This window comes from Orcinus orca, chromosome 9 (assembly GCF_937001465.1).
Source record: "Orcinus orca chromosome 9, mOrcOrc1.1, whole genome shotgun sequence".
NCBI lineage: Eukaryota > Metazoa > Chordata > Mammalia > Artiodactyla > Delphinidae > Orcinus > Orcinus orca.
In genome coordinates, this window is record NC_064567.1 from 15,739,503 (window position 1) to 15,758,809 (window position 19,307).

General features: G+C 42.1%; 1 protein-coding gene across 2 annotated transcripts in view; it reads left to right on the top strand.

The window, feature by feature from the left end:
- Window positions 1-19,307, top strand: part of DGKI (diacylglycerol kinase iota) — a 448,623-nt gene that overhangs the window by 319,729 nt on the left and 109,587 nt on the right. For both annotated transcript variants that reach the window (XR_004484538.2, XM_033432383.2), the window contains exon 21: window positions 6,119-6,219. Coding sequence is in view for 1 of the 2 variants with exons in the window: in XM_033432383.2 (XP_033288274.2) it covers window positions 6,119-6,219 (101 nt within the window). In the remaining variant the exon portion in view is untranslated. The remainder of the gene's footprint in view (window positions 1-6,118; window positions 6,220-19,307) is intronic.

Genomic DNA, 19,307 nt, shown 5'->3' on the forward strand with positions numbered 1-19,307 from the left:
GTGGTAAATGTTTCTGGTTCACCACTATTTAATTAAAGAACCAGCAGTCCTGAAATGGTTTATGTGCCTTTCGGGCAGGGACATCCTCTTTTCTTGTAAATTCTTCCCTCTTTATTTGTGCAGATCCCACTAGAGATAAGATGCAAGGGGGTGAGAGAGCATAATGCAGCATGGACTTACCTCCAGATCTAGAGAGCCAGATGGACACAGGACAGAAGTGGACAGCCAAAGCAGGGGTTGCCTGGGGCTCCCGAAGAGAAAAGCCTCTAGTGAGCATCTCACGGATGGTCTGATGCCGCACTGTGCTCAAGCCTCAGGGCCACTAAGAGTCCCAGAAGGATTTGACGTTTTTGCATTTCACTCATTTATTTGTTATTGTAAACAACTCAGACCAGACTCTATTTTAGGTGCTGGAGCTGCAAGGAGGATGAGGAAATAGTCTTTCATCCCAAGAATTCACACTAGAAATTAATATTTTAATCAAAACTCCATTCACAAAACAAGAACCAATTCAAATGAATTCTATTAAAGATTGGTTAGAAACATCCTTTATTATATCTAGGTTATGACTGAATAGAATCTCACATTTACATTTCTTGAAAGAAATTAAATCTACAACTATTACTACTCTTCGTTCTCCTCCCCTCCTTCTTCTTCTCCTCCCTCCTCCCCCTCCCCCCTCCTCCCTCCTCCTCCCCCTCCTCCCTCCTCTCCTCCTCCCTCCTCCCCCCTCCCCCTCCCTCTCCCTCCTCTTCTTCTTCCCCTCTTCCTCCTCCTCCTCATTATTATTATTATTATATCAGGCCTCAAGAGACTTGTGATGCTTTTCTACCTTGCAAAGGAAAACTCTGTATATGAGTAACAAAGGCCCAGTTAAATTACAGTTTGTCATAAAAACCGATGAGTCTACACAGTGGTTTAGGGGTGAGTCTTACACTGAACCATTTAAGAAATGTTACAACAGGACTTTTTTTTTTTTTTTTTTAAAACAGGACTTTTTCAAGGTACAAAATGTAGAATAATTATACAGCTTTAAGGATGTCCTCTGTAATGTGAATTAGGATTTATATCCTTAATATCTTTAAGTAGAATATCTTGCAAACATTCACAGGCCCCACTTGCATTCTCATTCAACGGACGGTAGATGGCTACGTAACCCTGCACCTTGTCTCCCAACCCATGTCAGCAGACTCAAATCCTAAGGTTTGAGATCTACTAACTCCTATTTAGAGCTATGACTATGGCTTCTGCTGTGATATTACTATTCAGGACTGAGTTTTTTAAAAAGGCCTGTGGAAATTGAAGACGCATCAAGATGCTAATAATAGTAACAAAATAACAATACATTATACTTGAAAACTTACTATTTACAGGAGTGTGCTAACTGCCTTACATGCATCTTCTCATTCAGTTCTCACTATATTCCTATCAGTCCAGTTTTCAGATCAGAAAATGGTTTAGAGAAGGTAAGTTTAGAGCTCTGAATGTCAAATGTGTGTTAATTGATAGAGTTCAGATTGGAACTAAGATTTTGCTGATTCTGCGTTCTGCTTTATGCGCTGTGCTGTATTGTCTTAAGGTTAAGTGGTGTTACTGCCAGGTGATTTGTGTTTCCAATGAGAAGAAGGGATTACGTGATGTTAATTGTCTGGACGTGGGAACAAAAGCACCCAACTCATCCCTTCCATCCATGAGGGGTGTCTGTACATAGGAGACTGGGATGAGAGGAGTCTTTTATCAGTCTGTGAGAGACAATGTGTAGTAAAGAAATTGATTGAAAGAATGAAGAAGGTTGGAGGCATGAGGAAGGAATTTGACACTAATGGATTGAAAGTCTCTGAAGAGTCAAATAAAAAAATCTATCGGCAGGAACTGAAGGGTAGCAGAGAATGATGAGAATTAGATCTAAGTTGTGTTCAGGGAGTTGTCTTGATGGCTCTGCACCTACCCCCCGCCCCCTCCAGCGTCTCAAGGTAACAGGTGTGCACAGGTGGAGAGAGAAGGCACAGTCTGGAGATTTTGAGGCCCCTGTTAGTGACTTTAGCGAGAGGTGCTTTTATTACGGTTCTTGAGAAAGTCATGTTGAGGATATTTGGGAGTTAAGTTCAGAGCCATCAACTTCCACTCTACACAAGGAATGTATTCTTGATGTTTCAGAGGAAATTCATGAGAAGGCGACAGGTTGGGGCCATTGTCCCGATTTTAAAGGACGTTCACTGATTGCTGAGTCCTTTTTAGGGACCTTGAGGGGTTCCATGGAAGTCAGGTTTAGAACCCCTGATACAGAGCTTAAATTAGTATAGAGTAGCTTGGGGTAGAAGTTGGCACAAAGGCAAATCCATTTTTACAAGGTTGTTAGTCACTTCTATGCTCTGCTAACTTTCTTGGCAAAATTTAATTTTAGAAAACTAATGGCACTGCTGTTCCCCGGAGTCCAAGAAAAAGCTTTGTCATCCTTCACCTCCGGTCAGCCATTAATGGGACACTAACATATTTTGCCATCAAGGGACACAATCGAATTACTTGGCTTTCATTTAATCTCTGTGCACTTTTCTCCCCCATGTTCTAGTTGTCTGTTTTCATGTTATCACTTGGCCTGTAAAATACCAAGTGGGAGAAGATCCAGGGGAATCATGACACCAGCCAGGCTAGACGGTTTGCCCCCGGAGGAAGCCCAGCAGCTTGTTAGAAGTATCTAGGGAGTTCCTGCATATGCCCTAAGCTCCTTCCAATACCTGGCAGCAGCAGATGCTAGTGCTTATTAGGCAGAACCTTACCTGAAAGAACAAACTTCAGAATAATAATTATACCGATAATACCTAATATCGAGCACTTACAATGTGCCAGACATTTTTCTAAGCACATCACCTGTGTTGGCTCACTTAATTCTCATAACATCCCCGTGAGGTGAATACTGTTATTATCCCCACCTTTCCTATAGGGAAACTGAAGCACAGTGTCCTGATTAACCAATAACTGGAAGAACTTTACGTCCAATCCAGTCCATCTGACCTAGAGTCTGAGCTCTTAACCACTTTGCTGAGCTGCCTCCTGTACCTACTCTTTATACCAGGGTCCAGAGTAATTCAAAGGGATTACCCATCAGGGACCCTCTGGGTGAATGTCCTCAACCTTCCTGATTGGCCTGATCTGGGCCACCATTTGATAGCAGGCCAAATACCAGGTACCCTAGTCAGAAGGCTGGTTTTAAGCAAGCTGCCACTGGTGGGAAAGTGGGATGTGTTGCAGGTTGTTGGGAGAAGATGGGAGATGAGAGCAGAAGAGTGACTGTGTAGGAAGTGGAAGGAACAGAGCGTCGGCTGGTTAGTGAGAGTCTCCACTCTTTTCCATTCTGGAGATGAAGTGAGATAATATATGAATTCATAGGGGACCTGGAAAGTTCTATAAGATTGGTGGGAGGCTGTGGTTCAGGGGCAGTAGTGTGTGGTGGGAATCAGTGAGTTCAGATGAGAACCTGGACGGCAGACGTGTGTGGACAGACAGCAGACAGTGTTGGATTTTGAGAAAGGTGGTTCACACTGGTGAGCCCATGGGCAGCCCCCTGGAGGAGGGGTGCAGGGACCGGTCTGCAGTCAGTCTCTGAATCCCATTTCCAACTCGGCAGCTGCTGCTGTAGCCAGCTCTGGACTCCAGCTCACTGGAGAGGACCAGAGCTCACTGCCACTAGATCCGCTGTTACCTCAAAAAATGTTTTGGCGGAGCTCTTTCAGCCTCTGCCCTCTCTCTTCTCCTGTTACAGGGTATGATGGGCCACCGTGTTCTATGTTTCCAGCCTCCCTTTTACCTGCTACGCTTGCAGGAGAGTGTTTGCTAATTATAATCTTTGCAGTTCACTGGAGTGAACTTGACATTAAAAAGATCAGGCACCTCTTGGGAGTTCCTTGGCGGTCCGGTGGTTAGGACTCTGTGCTTCCGCTGCAGGGGACACAGGTTGGATCCCTGGTCGGGGAACTAAGCTTCCACATGCCGTGTGGTGCAGCCGAAAAAAAAAAAAAAAAAAGATCAGGCCCCTCTTAATTTCAAAATCAGCATTTGGTGTGAACGGTGTGTGGTTACTCTGTTAATAACTCTTTCCTATCTACTTACATCTAACACCTAACACTGATATAATCCTTACTTTTACTCTTGCCCTGAGTTACCATTGATTTACTTATTGATGTACCTTTAAAATAATTGCGTTATTTTTCTAAAAATGATGATACTCAGTGTAAAATAATCCCCAAATCCCCCCATGTACAGGTAACCATCTCAAACAGCTTACTGAACATTTTCTTCAGACACTTCTCTATAAACTCCTAAATTCCACAATTCCCGTGAAGGAGATTATGCCATATGTAATTTTCGATGACTTTTTTTTTCACTTAACAACATATTGTACTCAGATTTTCTTTTAAAGGTAGGCACTCATTGGTAATATTTGCCCCGCGTTCTCCTGTTTGTACCAACAGTTTACTTAGCCAGCCCCCCTGTCGATTGTTCATTGACCAAGAGTCTGAGCATCACGTAGGGATCGTCCGACTCTGCTAATCTGGGCTCTATGGCTTTGCTGTCAATCTGTGGGATTCTTGGCATCGTATAATAGAAGGAGCATAAAAGGGATGAATGAAGAGTCCAAGACTCTGCTCCCAGCTCTGTCACTTAGTAGCTCTGTGACCTTAAAATCACTTTACCTTTCTGAATCTCAGGTTCCCTACCTGTAAATGGCGGTGTGGGTACGTGTGATATTAAAGGTCTGTTCTGCTCATTCACAAATGTGCTTTAAACCACATCTCCCATCCCAACGTACGCATGTCAGTTTTATTCACCAGTGCCTGTTAAGTTGGAGTATGTATGGAAGGAGTTGTTACACTTTGCCCTAAAATGAGTTTTTAGACAAGAGAATGAAATTAAAATTATTTCTCCCTCTTCCAGAGCTGCAGTGAAATTGTGTGTGTGAGTGCATGTGTGTCTGAGGTTGGGGTAGAGGTATCCTGCCAATATTTTTAAAGTATCACTCTGTCCTTCCATCCATCCTTCTCCTCTTTCTTCTCTCTCCCACCCCTTCCTCCTCTCTCGACTTTCCTTCCTTTTTTCTTTTTCTCTTTCTCTCTTTTCCTTCCTTCCTTCCCTTCCTTTCTTTCTTTCTTTTCCTGAAGTGAATTGAGGACTAATGCTATTCTTGCTGCTTCAGTCAATGGGGACTTTTACCCCATAATATAAGGAGAAGCAATAAAGACAAATGGGGATTGTGTTATATTAATATATTGAATAAATGTACTCTTCCATAGTGGTGATGATGAAGATCAAATTATTTCCCTCGACTAATGCCCATGATTAAACTATTTGGAAAATATTAGTTAAAAACGTCCAAGGAATCCAGGTAAAAGCCTTCTGAGGGTGAATGGGATGCTTCAGAAAGTTTGGTACGACCCCCTTTTAATTGTTCACTATCTATCCTGAACCAGTTTGAATTCCTTTAAAATGAATTGAATACTTCCTTCTCTTCCTAAAGAATGCACGTTGTACGTGTTTTAACACTTTTCGGTCCATTTTGGGGTCCTCAGTGGCACCATCACAGGCAGCATTCATTGTAATTGGCTTTGACTGAGAAGCGCCCCAGGGAGTTCGAGGTGTGTGGGGCCATTTCATTCTCAGCCCCGTGCTTTCTGGATTCTTGGTTTGATTTTTATGTTTTCCTGTCTCTTCTGAGAGCCAAGCTGTTATGGGCATATTTGCTAAAGCAGTTCTTTCCAGCTCTACACCACGTCTCAGCACTTCAGATTAGCTGCATCTCATTTATCGTGGAACTGAACACAGAATCTTATTGGAGTTTTTAATAAGTTAGTAAAAAAAAAAAAAAAAAAAAAAATGAGTGGGCTCCAGAAGCTTTTTCTGCTTATTCCCATGTTCTTACCTCCGTTCCAGAAACTTGAGGTTTGCAGAGACGTGTTCTCCAGATAATTGCTGTATTCTCATCAACATCCCATGATTCTGGTTTGAATGTGAACTCTTTCTTCTTCATAAGAAGAGATGACATTGCCTTTAGTCCGTCCAGGTGCATATGACTCCCAGTTCCATTCTCTCCTGGATATCTGACCATGCGGTTCTTGTTTTACAGTCCCCAGTCTGTCCCAGACCGTCTGAGGATCCGGGTGAACAAAATCAGTTTACAAGACTATGAAGGATTCCACTATGACAAAGAGAAGCTCCGGGAAGCTTGTAAGTTGGAAGTGCCTAATGGATATCACGGGATCAGCCTGTTTTCAGCTTCTTGGTCCTCCTTGGTTTGATGGATAGATTCATCTTGTGTCTGAAAGTCAGGATTAAAGAAATGAAGGGAAGTGTAGTAACATGGGAACCCCAGGGGGCGCTCCGTGGGCTGAAGAAGGTGGAACTAGAAAAGGGAATCAGAATAAACTAGTTCTGCTCTTGACGCCACGTAAGGGTCTCTTGGTTTATGAACCATTTTAGTTCCCAGGCTGACCTAAAATGAGAAGAGCAGAGTGATGGTGATACAACATGGTATAGTAACACCTAGAAAATTCTTGAGACAGCACACGTCTCTTCCTGGAGGCTGCATTACCAAATACTGTCCTCATTCTTCATGCCAGCGTGACAGTTATCTGGGAAGACACGTCCTTCACTTCTAGCTGTTATGTGATTGTATGACGTCAAAGCAAGGCCCACAGCGTAGTAAATGTCAGGGTAAAATGAGTCATTCATGAGGTGACAGTGCTTCTGAAACCTTAAGTTGAGTCAACACACAAATTCCTTTTCAATGTTCGTATTTTCCATATGCTTCTTTAAATATATATAACTGTTAGTTCACCTTGCTCAATATTCCATATTTATTGGGCATTTTTTACCTCCTAGTCACTGTTTTAGATCTTTGTCTGTACCATGAAAATATATGAGGTAACTGGGGAACGTCGGCCAGAAGCAGTTAAGACTCTACAGGTGTGTTGGATATTAGGGTTCTCGGTTCCTTCTTCATTGTGGGGGCCAGTAGTCAAGTGCAGTAAAGGCAGAGAAGATGAGGGCCAGTGTCCAAGGGCACAGGCAGGGATGCCAACAGAGAGAAGGGAGCGTTGTAGAGAACCAGGGATTTATGAACGAAAACCCTAACTGGCCCCAAGTGTGGACCTGCCTGAAGGTGTAGAAGATGAAAATAGTTAAAACTGGCAGGAGTGGAGTAGGGGGCACATTTCTGAGCTCTGATTCCTGAACCTGTGATCTGTAGTGGGGTGTACTGGATGGAAGTCCCGAAATCCAGGGACAGTCTCAGGGTGGGGCAGGGACTTTCAGATCTGGAGGTGACAGTGAGCAAGGATCCGCTTCCCCCGTAACTCAGGCACTAAACCTACCAGGGCATCCTGTATGGAATTTCTCTCTCCATCCTTTCACTGCTTCAGCTCCCTCAACCCTCTTCATCCTTTTCCGTAAACGTCAGTATCCTTCAGCTTCTCCCCAGCCTTCTCGCTCCATCCTTCACTCCTGTTCCCTTTGGTAGGAATGCTTTGAGGTGGAGGAGGAACAATTCCCTGAGCCTCTGCATTTCCCCCTTCTGCCAATGGCAGATTATATTTTCTAATGTAAATGAGATTATGCGGGCCAGACTAGCACAAAATCTAATTTAACCGTAAGGTGGTGGACCTATACGTTTGCAATGGGAGATGCAAACAGTGTAAATTAAACTGACTTTTAGAGGCTACTAATGATAAAAGAATGGTGTTTTATGTTCTTTTTCTTACAAACTTCTAAACAAATAGCTTACAAGTTTGAAAAATTTAAAAAGAGACTGGATCTCAAGCCAGTAATATTTTGCAGCTTACTGTCAACTCTGAGGAGAGTCAGTTAGGAGTGGGGAAGCTTTTGAAATTTGTGGCTGAAATGAGATTTGAAGCTTATCTGTGGATTTCAATGACCTCTTCTTATCTCTTCTGGGGCATTATCTGTCCACTATTGCCAGAGGTAATTGTGATTTGAGTTTTTACAAGATGACATTTCCTGGCAAGTACTCTGCTTATCATCTCTTATGTGATAAAACATCTATGTGAGGAAACTTCTTATATCAAATTGGGGGAGGTGACTTGATATAAGTCCAATAAATTCAGCCATGTCTTTTGGGACCCAGAAGAACAAAGAAACTCTCAAAGAGGGAATCAAAGCATTATCTCATTCTAAAGATTTGAGGAAAACAACATATGAATTAGAAGTAAAAGCAGCCAACTCAGTCATTCTACAGTTAATATATGGTGATGATGCTTCTCAACTGTGGTTGCTCAGGAAAGTCTGTCCTTGGGGGTTTATGGACTTATTCACACTCACCCTTTCTTCCCCGGCTCCAAATTGCAAGTGACTACAGATTCATGGGAAGGCCGACAGCTCAAACTGAGTATAAAGGCAAAAACCAGTTCAAATCCCAATGTGCAGTGCATGCCAAAAGAGGTTATTTCTGAAGCATTAATGAAATGAAATAGAACACATCTAGATAAAAGGGACTCTAGGAATGTGCTCTGACCTGCATCCTGGAAGAACAAAGCGGGTGAATCCTCTTCGGTCATTCATTTGTCAACATCCAAGTCCGAACTAGAGCAGGTCCTGCATTACTGGGTTCAAAAAATTAGTTCCCTTTCTTGATGATACACCAAGTGACTCATCCAGGCAGCACGTGGCTGTTCTCCTTCACCATTTAATAGAATCTTGCTCATGTGTCTGGATCATTATTCACATTAGATTACAAGGTCAGATGTTTGTTGTCCTACAAAGCCCTGCTTCTGTCTGTAAGGCAGGACTCCGTGGTAATTACGGGAGGGCAGCTCTTTTCATCGCCATATTTATTTTGGCAGAGAGAAAGATGGCTATAGTATTTTAAATACTTCCTGTCTCCCTTCCATTTAGCCCCAACTCACCTGGTGGCATTTCCTCTAAAATGATAACACAGAGAGGGTTAGTCTTTCTCTCCTTCTGCTCTTATTGGTGAATTTCAGACTTGCTTAAAACAGTTATAGTTTTTTCACTGGATTTATGAATTATTAATCCTCAAGATAATGGTTATGTGGTCCAAGAGAGGAAAGTCTATTCAACTTGAAATAGAACATAAGGAGAAAGTAGCCATATTAAAAAAAAATTCTTCAAGTAAATCTATAATAATTATAGCAGAAACTCACTCTCATAATCAGAATGAAGTATATAAATAAGTTCTTAATAAAGCATATAATCATATAGTCTAGGCAAAGGGTAATCAGTTTTTTAAAATTCCTTATATTTCTAAGTACAAAAGAGTTTCACTGACACATGACATACATGTTTATATTTGGAATGACTTGATACTGGCCAAGATGTAACTCTATCTCCGGTAAACTGGCTAAACTTTACTCTGGTATCAGCTTACTCTGCACTTCTGAGTGGCCATGATAATTCATACGAGTCTAGGGCCTAAAGCAGAAAAGTAAAAACCAGTTTGGAACTAATTGAAAACAGATGTAGCCTATAAAGGTGGGGGGCATTGCTAACATCTGTTGTATATCAAGTACAGTGTTCAACAATCCTTTTACATACAGTATCTCAGCACCATGGATATTAATCTGGCCATTTACAATTTAGTGTATCTATATAGTGGATATTATCTCAGTATATTATTATCTGGTTAAGACTAATGATTGTGGCTAATTAGATATTTAGGCAGTTGTCCTAATGGAATTTCCTTGTCTTCTGTTTAATGACTCGGTAGAAGCGTCAGAAACGTTTGTGTTTGAATCTCACTTGCAACCTTGACAAAGTAATTTTACTGATGACCAAATCTCTCATCTCTCAAACGAGAATGTAATTGCAGCCTCGTAGTGTGCTGAGGGTTACATGTAATGTTGTATATGAAAGCCCCGCTGCACAGTCTGGCAACATTAGCAAGCCTTCCCAAAATGGTAGCTGTGATTGTTGGAGCTGCTATTCCAAAAGACACTGCTATGACATTGCCCTTCAATCTGCAAGTCCACAAGCCGGGCTCAGAGCAGCTGCCCTTTTTTTATATATATCCTCTCACCAAACTGCACACACCATCGCCACCCTCCAACTCTCTTTCTCACTTTCAGAAATAGAATTGAAAACACTAGTATATATTAAAGATTACGGAAAGAAAATATGAGTAATCATTTGATTTACTTTTATTGTGTCAGCTAGTACAAGAGACTGCTACGATGGCAAGGCATTTACACCTGTGAAACCCATATTTAGTGATCTGGTCAGATATCTGCAAACTCCCTCTCTTAAGTCCTTATACATTTCTTAAGTGCATCATCTGCTGTCCATCATGGAATATTTAAAAATAAACTTTATTTTGGAACAATTTTAGATTTGCAAAAAAGTTGCAAGGATACTACTAGGAGTTCCTACATACCTCTTACCCAGTTTTTCTCATTGTTAAACATTTTATACCATAGTACATTTGCCACAGAAACTGATAATGCTTCATTGCTGTTAACTAATCCCGGTCTCCTCTGGTCTCTGACAGTTTGTCAGTCTTTCCTCCACCCCCCACCCCCATGACCTTGATTGTCTTGAGGAATACAGGCCAGTGACCTGTACAATAGCCCCTATTATGGCTTCATCTGTTGTTTTACTCATAATTAGACTGGAGTTGTAGGTTCTTAGAAAGAATACTGCAGAGGCGAAGTACCCTTCCCATCCCGTCATATCAGGGGTTACCTGATTCCCACATGACATGCTTGTGATGGTAACCTGATCTCTTCGTTAAGGTTGTATTTGCCCGGCTTCTCCACTGTGAAGTTCCTGTCTTTCTACTTTCCCTGTGCTGTTCTTTGTAAGTGAGTCACCGTGTTTCACTCATCTTCAGAATGGGGGGGTGTGGCTCACTGGATTTTTTTTTTATTGTTTTCAGTTTTTATGGATGACTCAATTGCCTTTGATAAACATGCCAAGATGGTGGAGCCATTCACTCATGCATGAATCCATGCTTCCAAAAACTGTACATTTGTATCAGTTATATGTTGGATATCACCCTAGATGCTAGGCATTGAAAGATGAAACCAGGACATGTAACATTACAGTGTCATTTATTCAATACACATTTATTGAGTGCTTACTCTGAGCAAACAGTGGTGGCAAAAGAAAAGCATAAATAATCCCTGAAAAAGCTCATCAAATGAGCTTTTCCTCATTTGATGAGGATTATGATAGAACTAAGGAAACACTATGTATCTGTTTTCTTAGTAAACATTTAAATAACGAAAGGAAGGGATGGAATATATAAGCAAGCATGACAAAAGCCAATCTAACCGCTAATTAGTTGAATGACCTTGGGCAATGCATTTACCGTCTTCAGGCTTCAGTTGCCTTATCTGCTAAATGCAGTGGTTAAACTCTATATTTCCTCAGGGTGTACTATACGGTAATAAACGTTTAGCCGTGTAGAAATGACATAGGACTTAAAAATTTTCCTCCTGACATGTTTACTTAGGAAAGTTTTTAAAGCTCCAACATCATTTATCGTAATGACTGCAAGCATCAGAACGTGTTAAGTGCGTTTTGCTTCATGAGTTTGCTAAAAACACTGATTTTTTTCCCCCTATCGATTGCTTCATCTAAAATTGAACCTTTCCCCATCCTAACAAGTTGACAACAGGGCCGTTCAGTAGAGATTAGGCCTCCATTTGGTGGAGGTAGGCGTTCCACTTGAAATCTGTCTGAGGAGTTAAATGATGTCAGTCTGTCCTCTAAAGGGCACTGTCCATTGCTTTGCAAGTATTTATGTTTATTTCTATTTTCCTGAGTTGACATTTACTCAGAGTTTTGTGTTTAGTTTCCTTTACTGTTCTCCCCTATCTTTTGTCTGTATCTTGTATTTATCCTTAATGAAAATGTAATGCTGATAAATAAAAATAATTGTAGTTAATGCATATCGTACTATTACTGTGAGCTAGCAAATGACTTAATATTTCTACACATATCATATAATTTAATTCTCCCAACATCTCTGTGTACTAGGTAGCATGGTTATCCCCATTTTATATATAAAGCAACTGAGGCCCAAGGAACTTAAGGAAAATTCGAAGGACCTGACATTCTGAATACTTATTTAATCACTATGCTCCCTATTTCTTCCAAGTAGTAGTTATTTTCTTTTATAAAATATTTTTAATAGCATGCTTGTTTTTAAATCTTTCACAATACTATTTCAAATGCTTTTTTGTATTTAAACTGACTTTACCTTAATTTACCAGACTCTGGTTTGTTGGACAATTTTCTGTTTTTGGATCTTTCTCTACCCTCCCCAAATAAATCTTCTGTTCATAAATCCATGTATTTGTTGACTGCTTACCATATTTCTAGTACTACTTCAGTTGACGGGGATACTGAAAAGTGCCTGCCCTCATACAGCTTATACTCCATTTGGAGAAATAGGCAAGTGAATAAGTGATATAGCAGTAAGTGCTATAGTGGGAAATAACGCAAGAGTGACAAAGGATCCTATTTTTGATAAGGTGATCAGGGAGAGACTTTCTAAAAAGGTAACATTTAAGCAGAGACCTAAAAGTAAAGGTTGCGTATGCACCTGGATTTCTGAGGGAAGAGTGTCCCTAGGCAGAGAGAGTGGCTAGTGCTAAGGCCCTGTGGTGCAAACATCCTTGGACTATTTAATGCACAATAGGGAAGTTCATGTGGCTGGAACCTGGTTAGTTGGGTGGAGAAGGGTATGGAGTCATTTTGAAGTTGTAGGAAAGGGCTGGCACGTGGAGGGGGCTTGTAGACCATAGAGAGGCTTTAAGTTTTATTCAGAATGTAAGGAGAAGTTCCAGGAATTATTTGAGAAGGAGTATAACATGTCTGCATTTATTCTGAATAATTCTGGCTGCTGAGTGGAGAATTGACTGCTGGGTTGTGAAAGTAAAAATCAGCGCACCAAATACAAGGCTAACATGATATTCCAAGTGAGATGTGTGCTGGAAGTTGAGGGAGTTAGAGTAGCAGAGTTGGGGAGAAACAGTTGGACTTTGGATCTATTTTGGAGGTAATGCTGGTAGGATCAGATGATGGATTAGCTGCACTGTGTAGGAGGAAAGGGTGATTCAAGGATGCCTCTGAGGTTTTGGGCTCAGCAACCTGGTGCATAGAGTTGGGGCAGATGTAGAGGACCCAGCGGTGACCAAGAAGCACTGAGTGAGCTAGGAAAAAACAAAAAACAGGAGAGCTTGCTGGTTAGAAGCCAAGAGAAGAAGAATATTTTATAAAAGAATAGTGACAACTAGGTCAAATGCTCTGTGAAGGTGGAGGGAGATGCACGCTAAGAACTGGTCATTGGATTTGGATAGAGGGTGGTTATTAGTAACCTCACAAGAGGTTGTAGAGGGAAGAAGGTGAATAGAGTAGGTTCATGTGCAAATGAGACCAAAGGAAGCGATTCCACATAGACTGCCCTTCTGAGATGTTTAACTGGAAAGAAGAGAAATGGAATGGGGGCTGGATGTGGAATCAAAGGAGGTTTGTTGTTGGTTTTTTTTTAATTTGTTAGCTAGTTCAGCTGTGTAGGCTGGTGTGCGTGCCGATGGGACAGTCCACTAGAAAGGGAGAACTTGATTCAGGAGAGAGAGGGCCAGCTGCAGGAGCAATGCCTGTGGATAGGTGGAGATGGGGTCCAGTGCACAGTGGAGGGGTGGGGACAGTCCCCGAGAGTACGGGGAGGGAAGGCAGAGGAGTGGGTACAGAGGCAGGTAGGTTGGGGGATTTGGTACCAGGGAGAAGCAGAAGTTCTATTCTGATTACTTTTATTAGTGACACAAGGAGCAAGCGTTACTAGCTAACAGTAGGGAAGGGAAGTGTATCCGTGTTCAGGGAAAAAGAAAAGGGAAAGTTTGAAATAGCCATTTGAAGAGTGAGACAGTGAGTGGCCTGGGAGGAATTGCTGAGCAGCACGTTAGATCTGGAACCTTGAGCTCCTCGATTTTTCCGTAAGCATGGAGACCCTGACCTGTCAGTTCCTGGGGGTCTTCTTGGCTTATACACGAGTGCATTCCTTGTCTTGCTAACTTCCAAGACTCAGATACCAGGGGAATATTAGGCTGAAGGACAATGATCTTATTTTTAATATAATCCCCTTCATTATCTAATTCTGGTTATGATCCAAAGCCTTGCTTTGTGTACAAGAAAATAAGAAGTGATTCCAGAGCTGTGCTTTATTAGATGCTAATGATGTTAGTTAGGTCTCAGACAAGGAAATAGCCTGAAGTGTTCATACTGTCATTGTATTCTTCTTTCCTTGTTAAAACTTAGCCTTGGGTAATGAGAACCATCAATTGCAGGTATATTCTTAAGTCTTGCCCAAAGGAACATTTTTCCTTTTTGTTGGTTTATCCTGTGTACAACACACACACACACACACACACACACACACACACACACACAAAATAATGACTAATTCTCACTGCTTATGTACCAACCTAGTCCTGTTTGTTGTTACCTTCCCAGTTTGCCAGCTCTGGGATATGAACTCAAATGGTTGTTACGTTTCTTTTTGAAGACTTTCTTCTAAGAACTTTGCATAGATTTGATACTTTTTCTTTCTTTATGTTAATGCGTGTTTGGTGTGGCATTAGCCACTGCAAAGTCACGACACCATGTTTAATAATAAATAATAACACTTAGTGTCCGCCTAGTGCCTCATAGCTTACAGACGGCTGTCGCATACACTGGCCGCAGGCATCAGCAGAGGGACACTTACAAAGGTGGCTGCACGCAGGCTCACGTAGCTGCGACAGGATTTTAGTAAGAATTTACATCTCCTCTCTCCTAATCCAGTACACTTTCTAACCACAACCCTCCTGCTTTGTAAAGACATAGCTGTGCACTTACAGAAATGTGGGGTTTTTTAGCATCTTTATTGGATTATACTCGCTTTACAATGGTGTATTAGTTTCTGCTGTATAACAAAGTGAATCAGCTATACGTATACATATATCCCCATATCCCCTCCCTCTTGTGTCTCCCCCCCACCCTCCCTATCCCACCCCTCCAGGTGGTCACAAAGCACCGAGCTGATCTCCCTATGCTATGCGGCTGCTTCCCACTAGCTAGCTATTTTACATTTGGTAGTGTATATATGTCCATGCTACAGAAATGTGTTTTAAAAAAGAATTTGGGGTCGTAGTTCTTGTTCTTGTTTGTGTTCCCTGGGAAACCCACTCTGAGACTTTTGAGCTTTATGTGTTAGGAGGTTTACTGGAGATTCTCCAGGAGGGAACGGTACGTGTTAGGAGGTTTACTGGAGATTCTCCAGGAGGGAACGGTGGATGTGGAGAGCGAGGAGTAGCAGTGGGCAGAGGGACAGACTGAGCTGTGAGGCGACTGCAGCAGAGCACTCCCACAGGGACATTTGGATCCGGGATCGCCATTTAGAACTGTCCCAACTGAGGCAAGGGTTATTGGAGATCGTTCAGGCTGTTCCCTGGGAGGCAGCGAACCGTGAGTGCGGTTGCGTCCTTCTGAGAGAGGGGCTCAGCTGTGAGCTGTCAGCAGAGCCAGCACGTTCAGCGGCTGAGGGAACGAGGGCCTCCATCCCATCATGGATCTGCGGGGGGCACATCTGTGCTGAAAGCACCATCTTGTCTGCGTAACTCGGCACCTGATTCTTGAACTAAAAGGCCAGGATGTAACCACCCACACACCCAAATCTTTGAGTCCATTCATTCCCTTCTTCATGTAACAACTATTTATTGAACACTTATTATGTACCAAGCACTGTTCTAGGTACCAGGAATTAGGCTCAGGTATCACTAACCTCCAAGTTTCTCTCTTTGCATCTTTTGGCCTGACCTCCCTGCTATTCCAAATTCAGGGAATTGGAATAGAAGCTAATTACTTCCTTTAGGTGCCTCAGAATGAGCTAAGGAAAATGGAAACCTAAAATGTTAATGCTGACCTTTTCTTAAAGGTTCTGTCTGCCCTGAACTACTATCAAGCCAAATATTCTCCTTTTGGAATTTGAGTAATTAAAATTGGAAATCTAAATGCAAGGTAATATAAATTTCAGGCTATTTCTAGCCGAACACTGTAGTCAGAGATAACGCCAGATTTTGATCCTCAACAAGATGGATACTTATTCTATATGTTGATCCAACTTATTGGTAAAGATACTGAACTGAACAGAGCAAAGGACAGAAATATGTGCTGGTCTGAAAATAACCTCTTTGCAGAATGATTTAGAACCACAATTTTATTTGCTAGTTATGTGAATAAAAGCGTCAGGCCTTTCATAGTTCATACTGGTGGAAAGCACTCTTTCTTAATCCTTACTGGGCTTCCCGAATCACTGATCCACTGCCCCTGTTCTGGAGTCGCTGATAAGCAGAATTAAAGCATTCCCTTGGTTATCAGGTGCTAGAATTGTGTTTTCTTTAGACTGCCCTCGTTCACATCTCTACACGGCAGTTGTCTGTATATAATTTGTTTACTCTTTTTGCTTTCACAAAGAGACTTGGGCCCCTATAACAGATTTTAGGACATCTTCTGTTATGATTCTTCACATGTATTCAGAGCTGCATGACTGAATGTTTCTCCAATATCTGTCGGTGACCTTGCCCATTACCTCCATGTGCAGTTGACAGTAAGATGTTAAAATTGTGAAAGAGAATTGAACCAGTGTCTCTAAACATCTTTTTTTTTTTTTTTTTTTTTTTTTGCGGTACACAGGCCTCTTACTGTCGTGGCCTCTCCCGTTGCGGAGCACAGGCTCCGGATGCGCGGGCTCAGCGGCCATGGCTCACGGGCCCAGCTGCTCCGCGGCATGTGGTATCTTCCCAGACTGGGGCACGAACCCGCGTCCCCTGCATTGGCAGGCGGACTCTCAACCACTGCGCCACCAGGGAAGCCCTCTAAACAACATTTTGAGTATAGTATTTAACTAAATTTTGGGTCTGGTCATGAATCTTTTTGCTTTTGGACACAGTATTTCACCTTGACTTTCACATGTATTTGGCTGGCCAACCCATGTAGCCAAGATTTCCATGTCACTGTTAAGTGCTTGTTATCTCCCTTCCAAATACTAGAGCACTGGCAGTAAATTGTCAGTGGTGGCTCTTCCCTGTATCTCGGAATTTTGCGAGTATTACCTTCCTAATGAATGTACCTGGACAAAAATTATATTGTTTTCTAATGCCCATTGTCAGGTGCCTTCTAGAACCTTACAGTTAATTGCTTCGATCACATTTAACACTGGGAGTGCACTCCAAGGAATTTTATAAATCATTTTGTTGTTCTAGAATTCCATTGTATGTGACATTAGGAATCCTCATTGTAATGGAGTTCCCTTCATCAAAAATAGAACTTTACATCATTGTTAGTAAACCTTCAGATTAACTTGGAAGATGATGACATTTTCTAGAACTGGTTGACGTGGACCTTTGGTTTCTGTTATTTACTAGAAGATAGTATTGGACCTTTTGCTTTTACTTTCTTCTTTTATTACTGGTAGTGCAGGAACCAAATGTATCCAAAGTAGGAAAAAAGAAAACTCATGCAGTGTTAAGCATATTAGCTGTGATCGGGTTGCACTCTCCCTCCGACTCCTTTCATCTTTGTTCAGAACACAGCTTCAGTGTGTTTTTTCTGGATTTCTCTTTCTCATTTATGCTTTTCCATTCATCGTGTGCTAGATGCTGATGATTGGAAAGATAAGAAGAAAAGGATCGATTACTCTTAGTTCCTGAGATGATGTGGTCTGGGCCTTGGGGGGATGTCTAGGGAGTTACAGTCTCCCCTTCCCCCCCCCCCCCCCGCTTCCTCCACCTGCTCTTCATTCTCCAGGCTTGAGAATATTCTCTCCCCAATTCTGCCTGTAACAATATTCTAACTCTGAAATCCCTTTCAGATATTTTAGGCGTTATCAATTGCCTTTGAGGCATTTGTAAGTGCTTCTTATCAACCATCTTTCCAAGGGCCACTTTTATATCATTTCCATCACCTATCCCTTCCCACCACCCCCCCTGCCTTTTCGGTTTTCCTTCCCTCTCTCCAGCTCAGCAGGCCACCGTCTACTGTGGCGTCAGGCAAGTGTGTGAGAAGGTTGTAACTGCCGTGGCCACTCTGAACAGCTGTGAATCACCCTGGTTTCTCTTCCCTCTCACCATCCAATTCATTATGGAGCTGATTCGTAACATCTCCCACATGTGTCTCTCCCTTATCTTTACTGTCTTCCTCTATTACAGACTCCAGCATTGCTCATCTCATTTACTTCTATAGCTTCCCAACTCACCTTCCTGCCACTCACCTTGTCTTCCACTAATTTGCCTTCCACATCTCTGCCAATGATTTTTCTAACATGTTGTCAAAGAAAAGTCACATGGACAAGTTAAACAGGCAAGCAAGACTTTATTCAAGACTATTGCAGTAGGGGTCAAGACGGTGGCAATGGGGAAGAGAAAGTGAACTCTGCTGTGACAAAAGGCGGGAGACTTTTCAATCACTGGGGTGAGCAAATGGAAAAGTGCTAGAGGACTTGAGCCATTTGATTAGGCTATCTGTGTTTGCAAATTGTCACTTATTAGCTACCTATAGAGACTAGGAACTGGAGCAGTGTCTTCCGTGAACGATTACATGTCAAAGGGATGGGTTCTGGGTCTTTGGGAAAGATGTCCAGGGTTGTAGAACTGGCAGAAGGCTGGGAGAAGATTTACCTCTCAAAGGGGCAGAGAAAGAATTTATAATTCAGAGTCTTCTAAAGTAAGTACTCTATGAAAAGGGAGGTCAGGGGCCTATAGTCAGGGAGAAACCTGTCTAAAGTTTAGTCAAGTTAGGGGCAACATTAAGCCCCCCTAGGTCAATGTAAATCTTGAAACCATTTTCTGCTGCAATCCTTTTAGCATCTGCCAATCTTTCTGAGAATAAAGCCCCAACTCCTTAGCATAAAAAAAAAAAACCCACAAGCCTCTGGCCTTGGCCTCACCCCCTTTTACTCTTCACCTACCTCTTTCTCAATCCTGAACATTTGCTTCTTTTCATGCTCTTGGTTTCTTAGAGTCTAAAGATGATCTAAGGCTTAGAGAATTCCCTTTGTCTAGAAAAACTCTTGTGTCTCTTGTCAAACGTCATTGTTTTCTTCACTTGGGAAATAATTCCTTATGAAAGCGGATCCTGCCCTGGGGAATGTGCAGCTCTCCTGAGTCCAAAACACACTGGGTTCATGACCACCAGCCTTCCTCGTACAATGTGTATAATCAGCAGGATGTTTTTATGTCACTCCCCTTTTCACGCTCCCCTGTGACACCTTGAGGGCAGGTACTGTGTCTTCCTTAGTATTA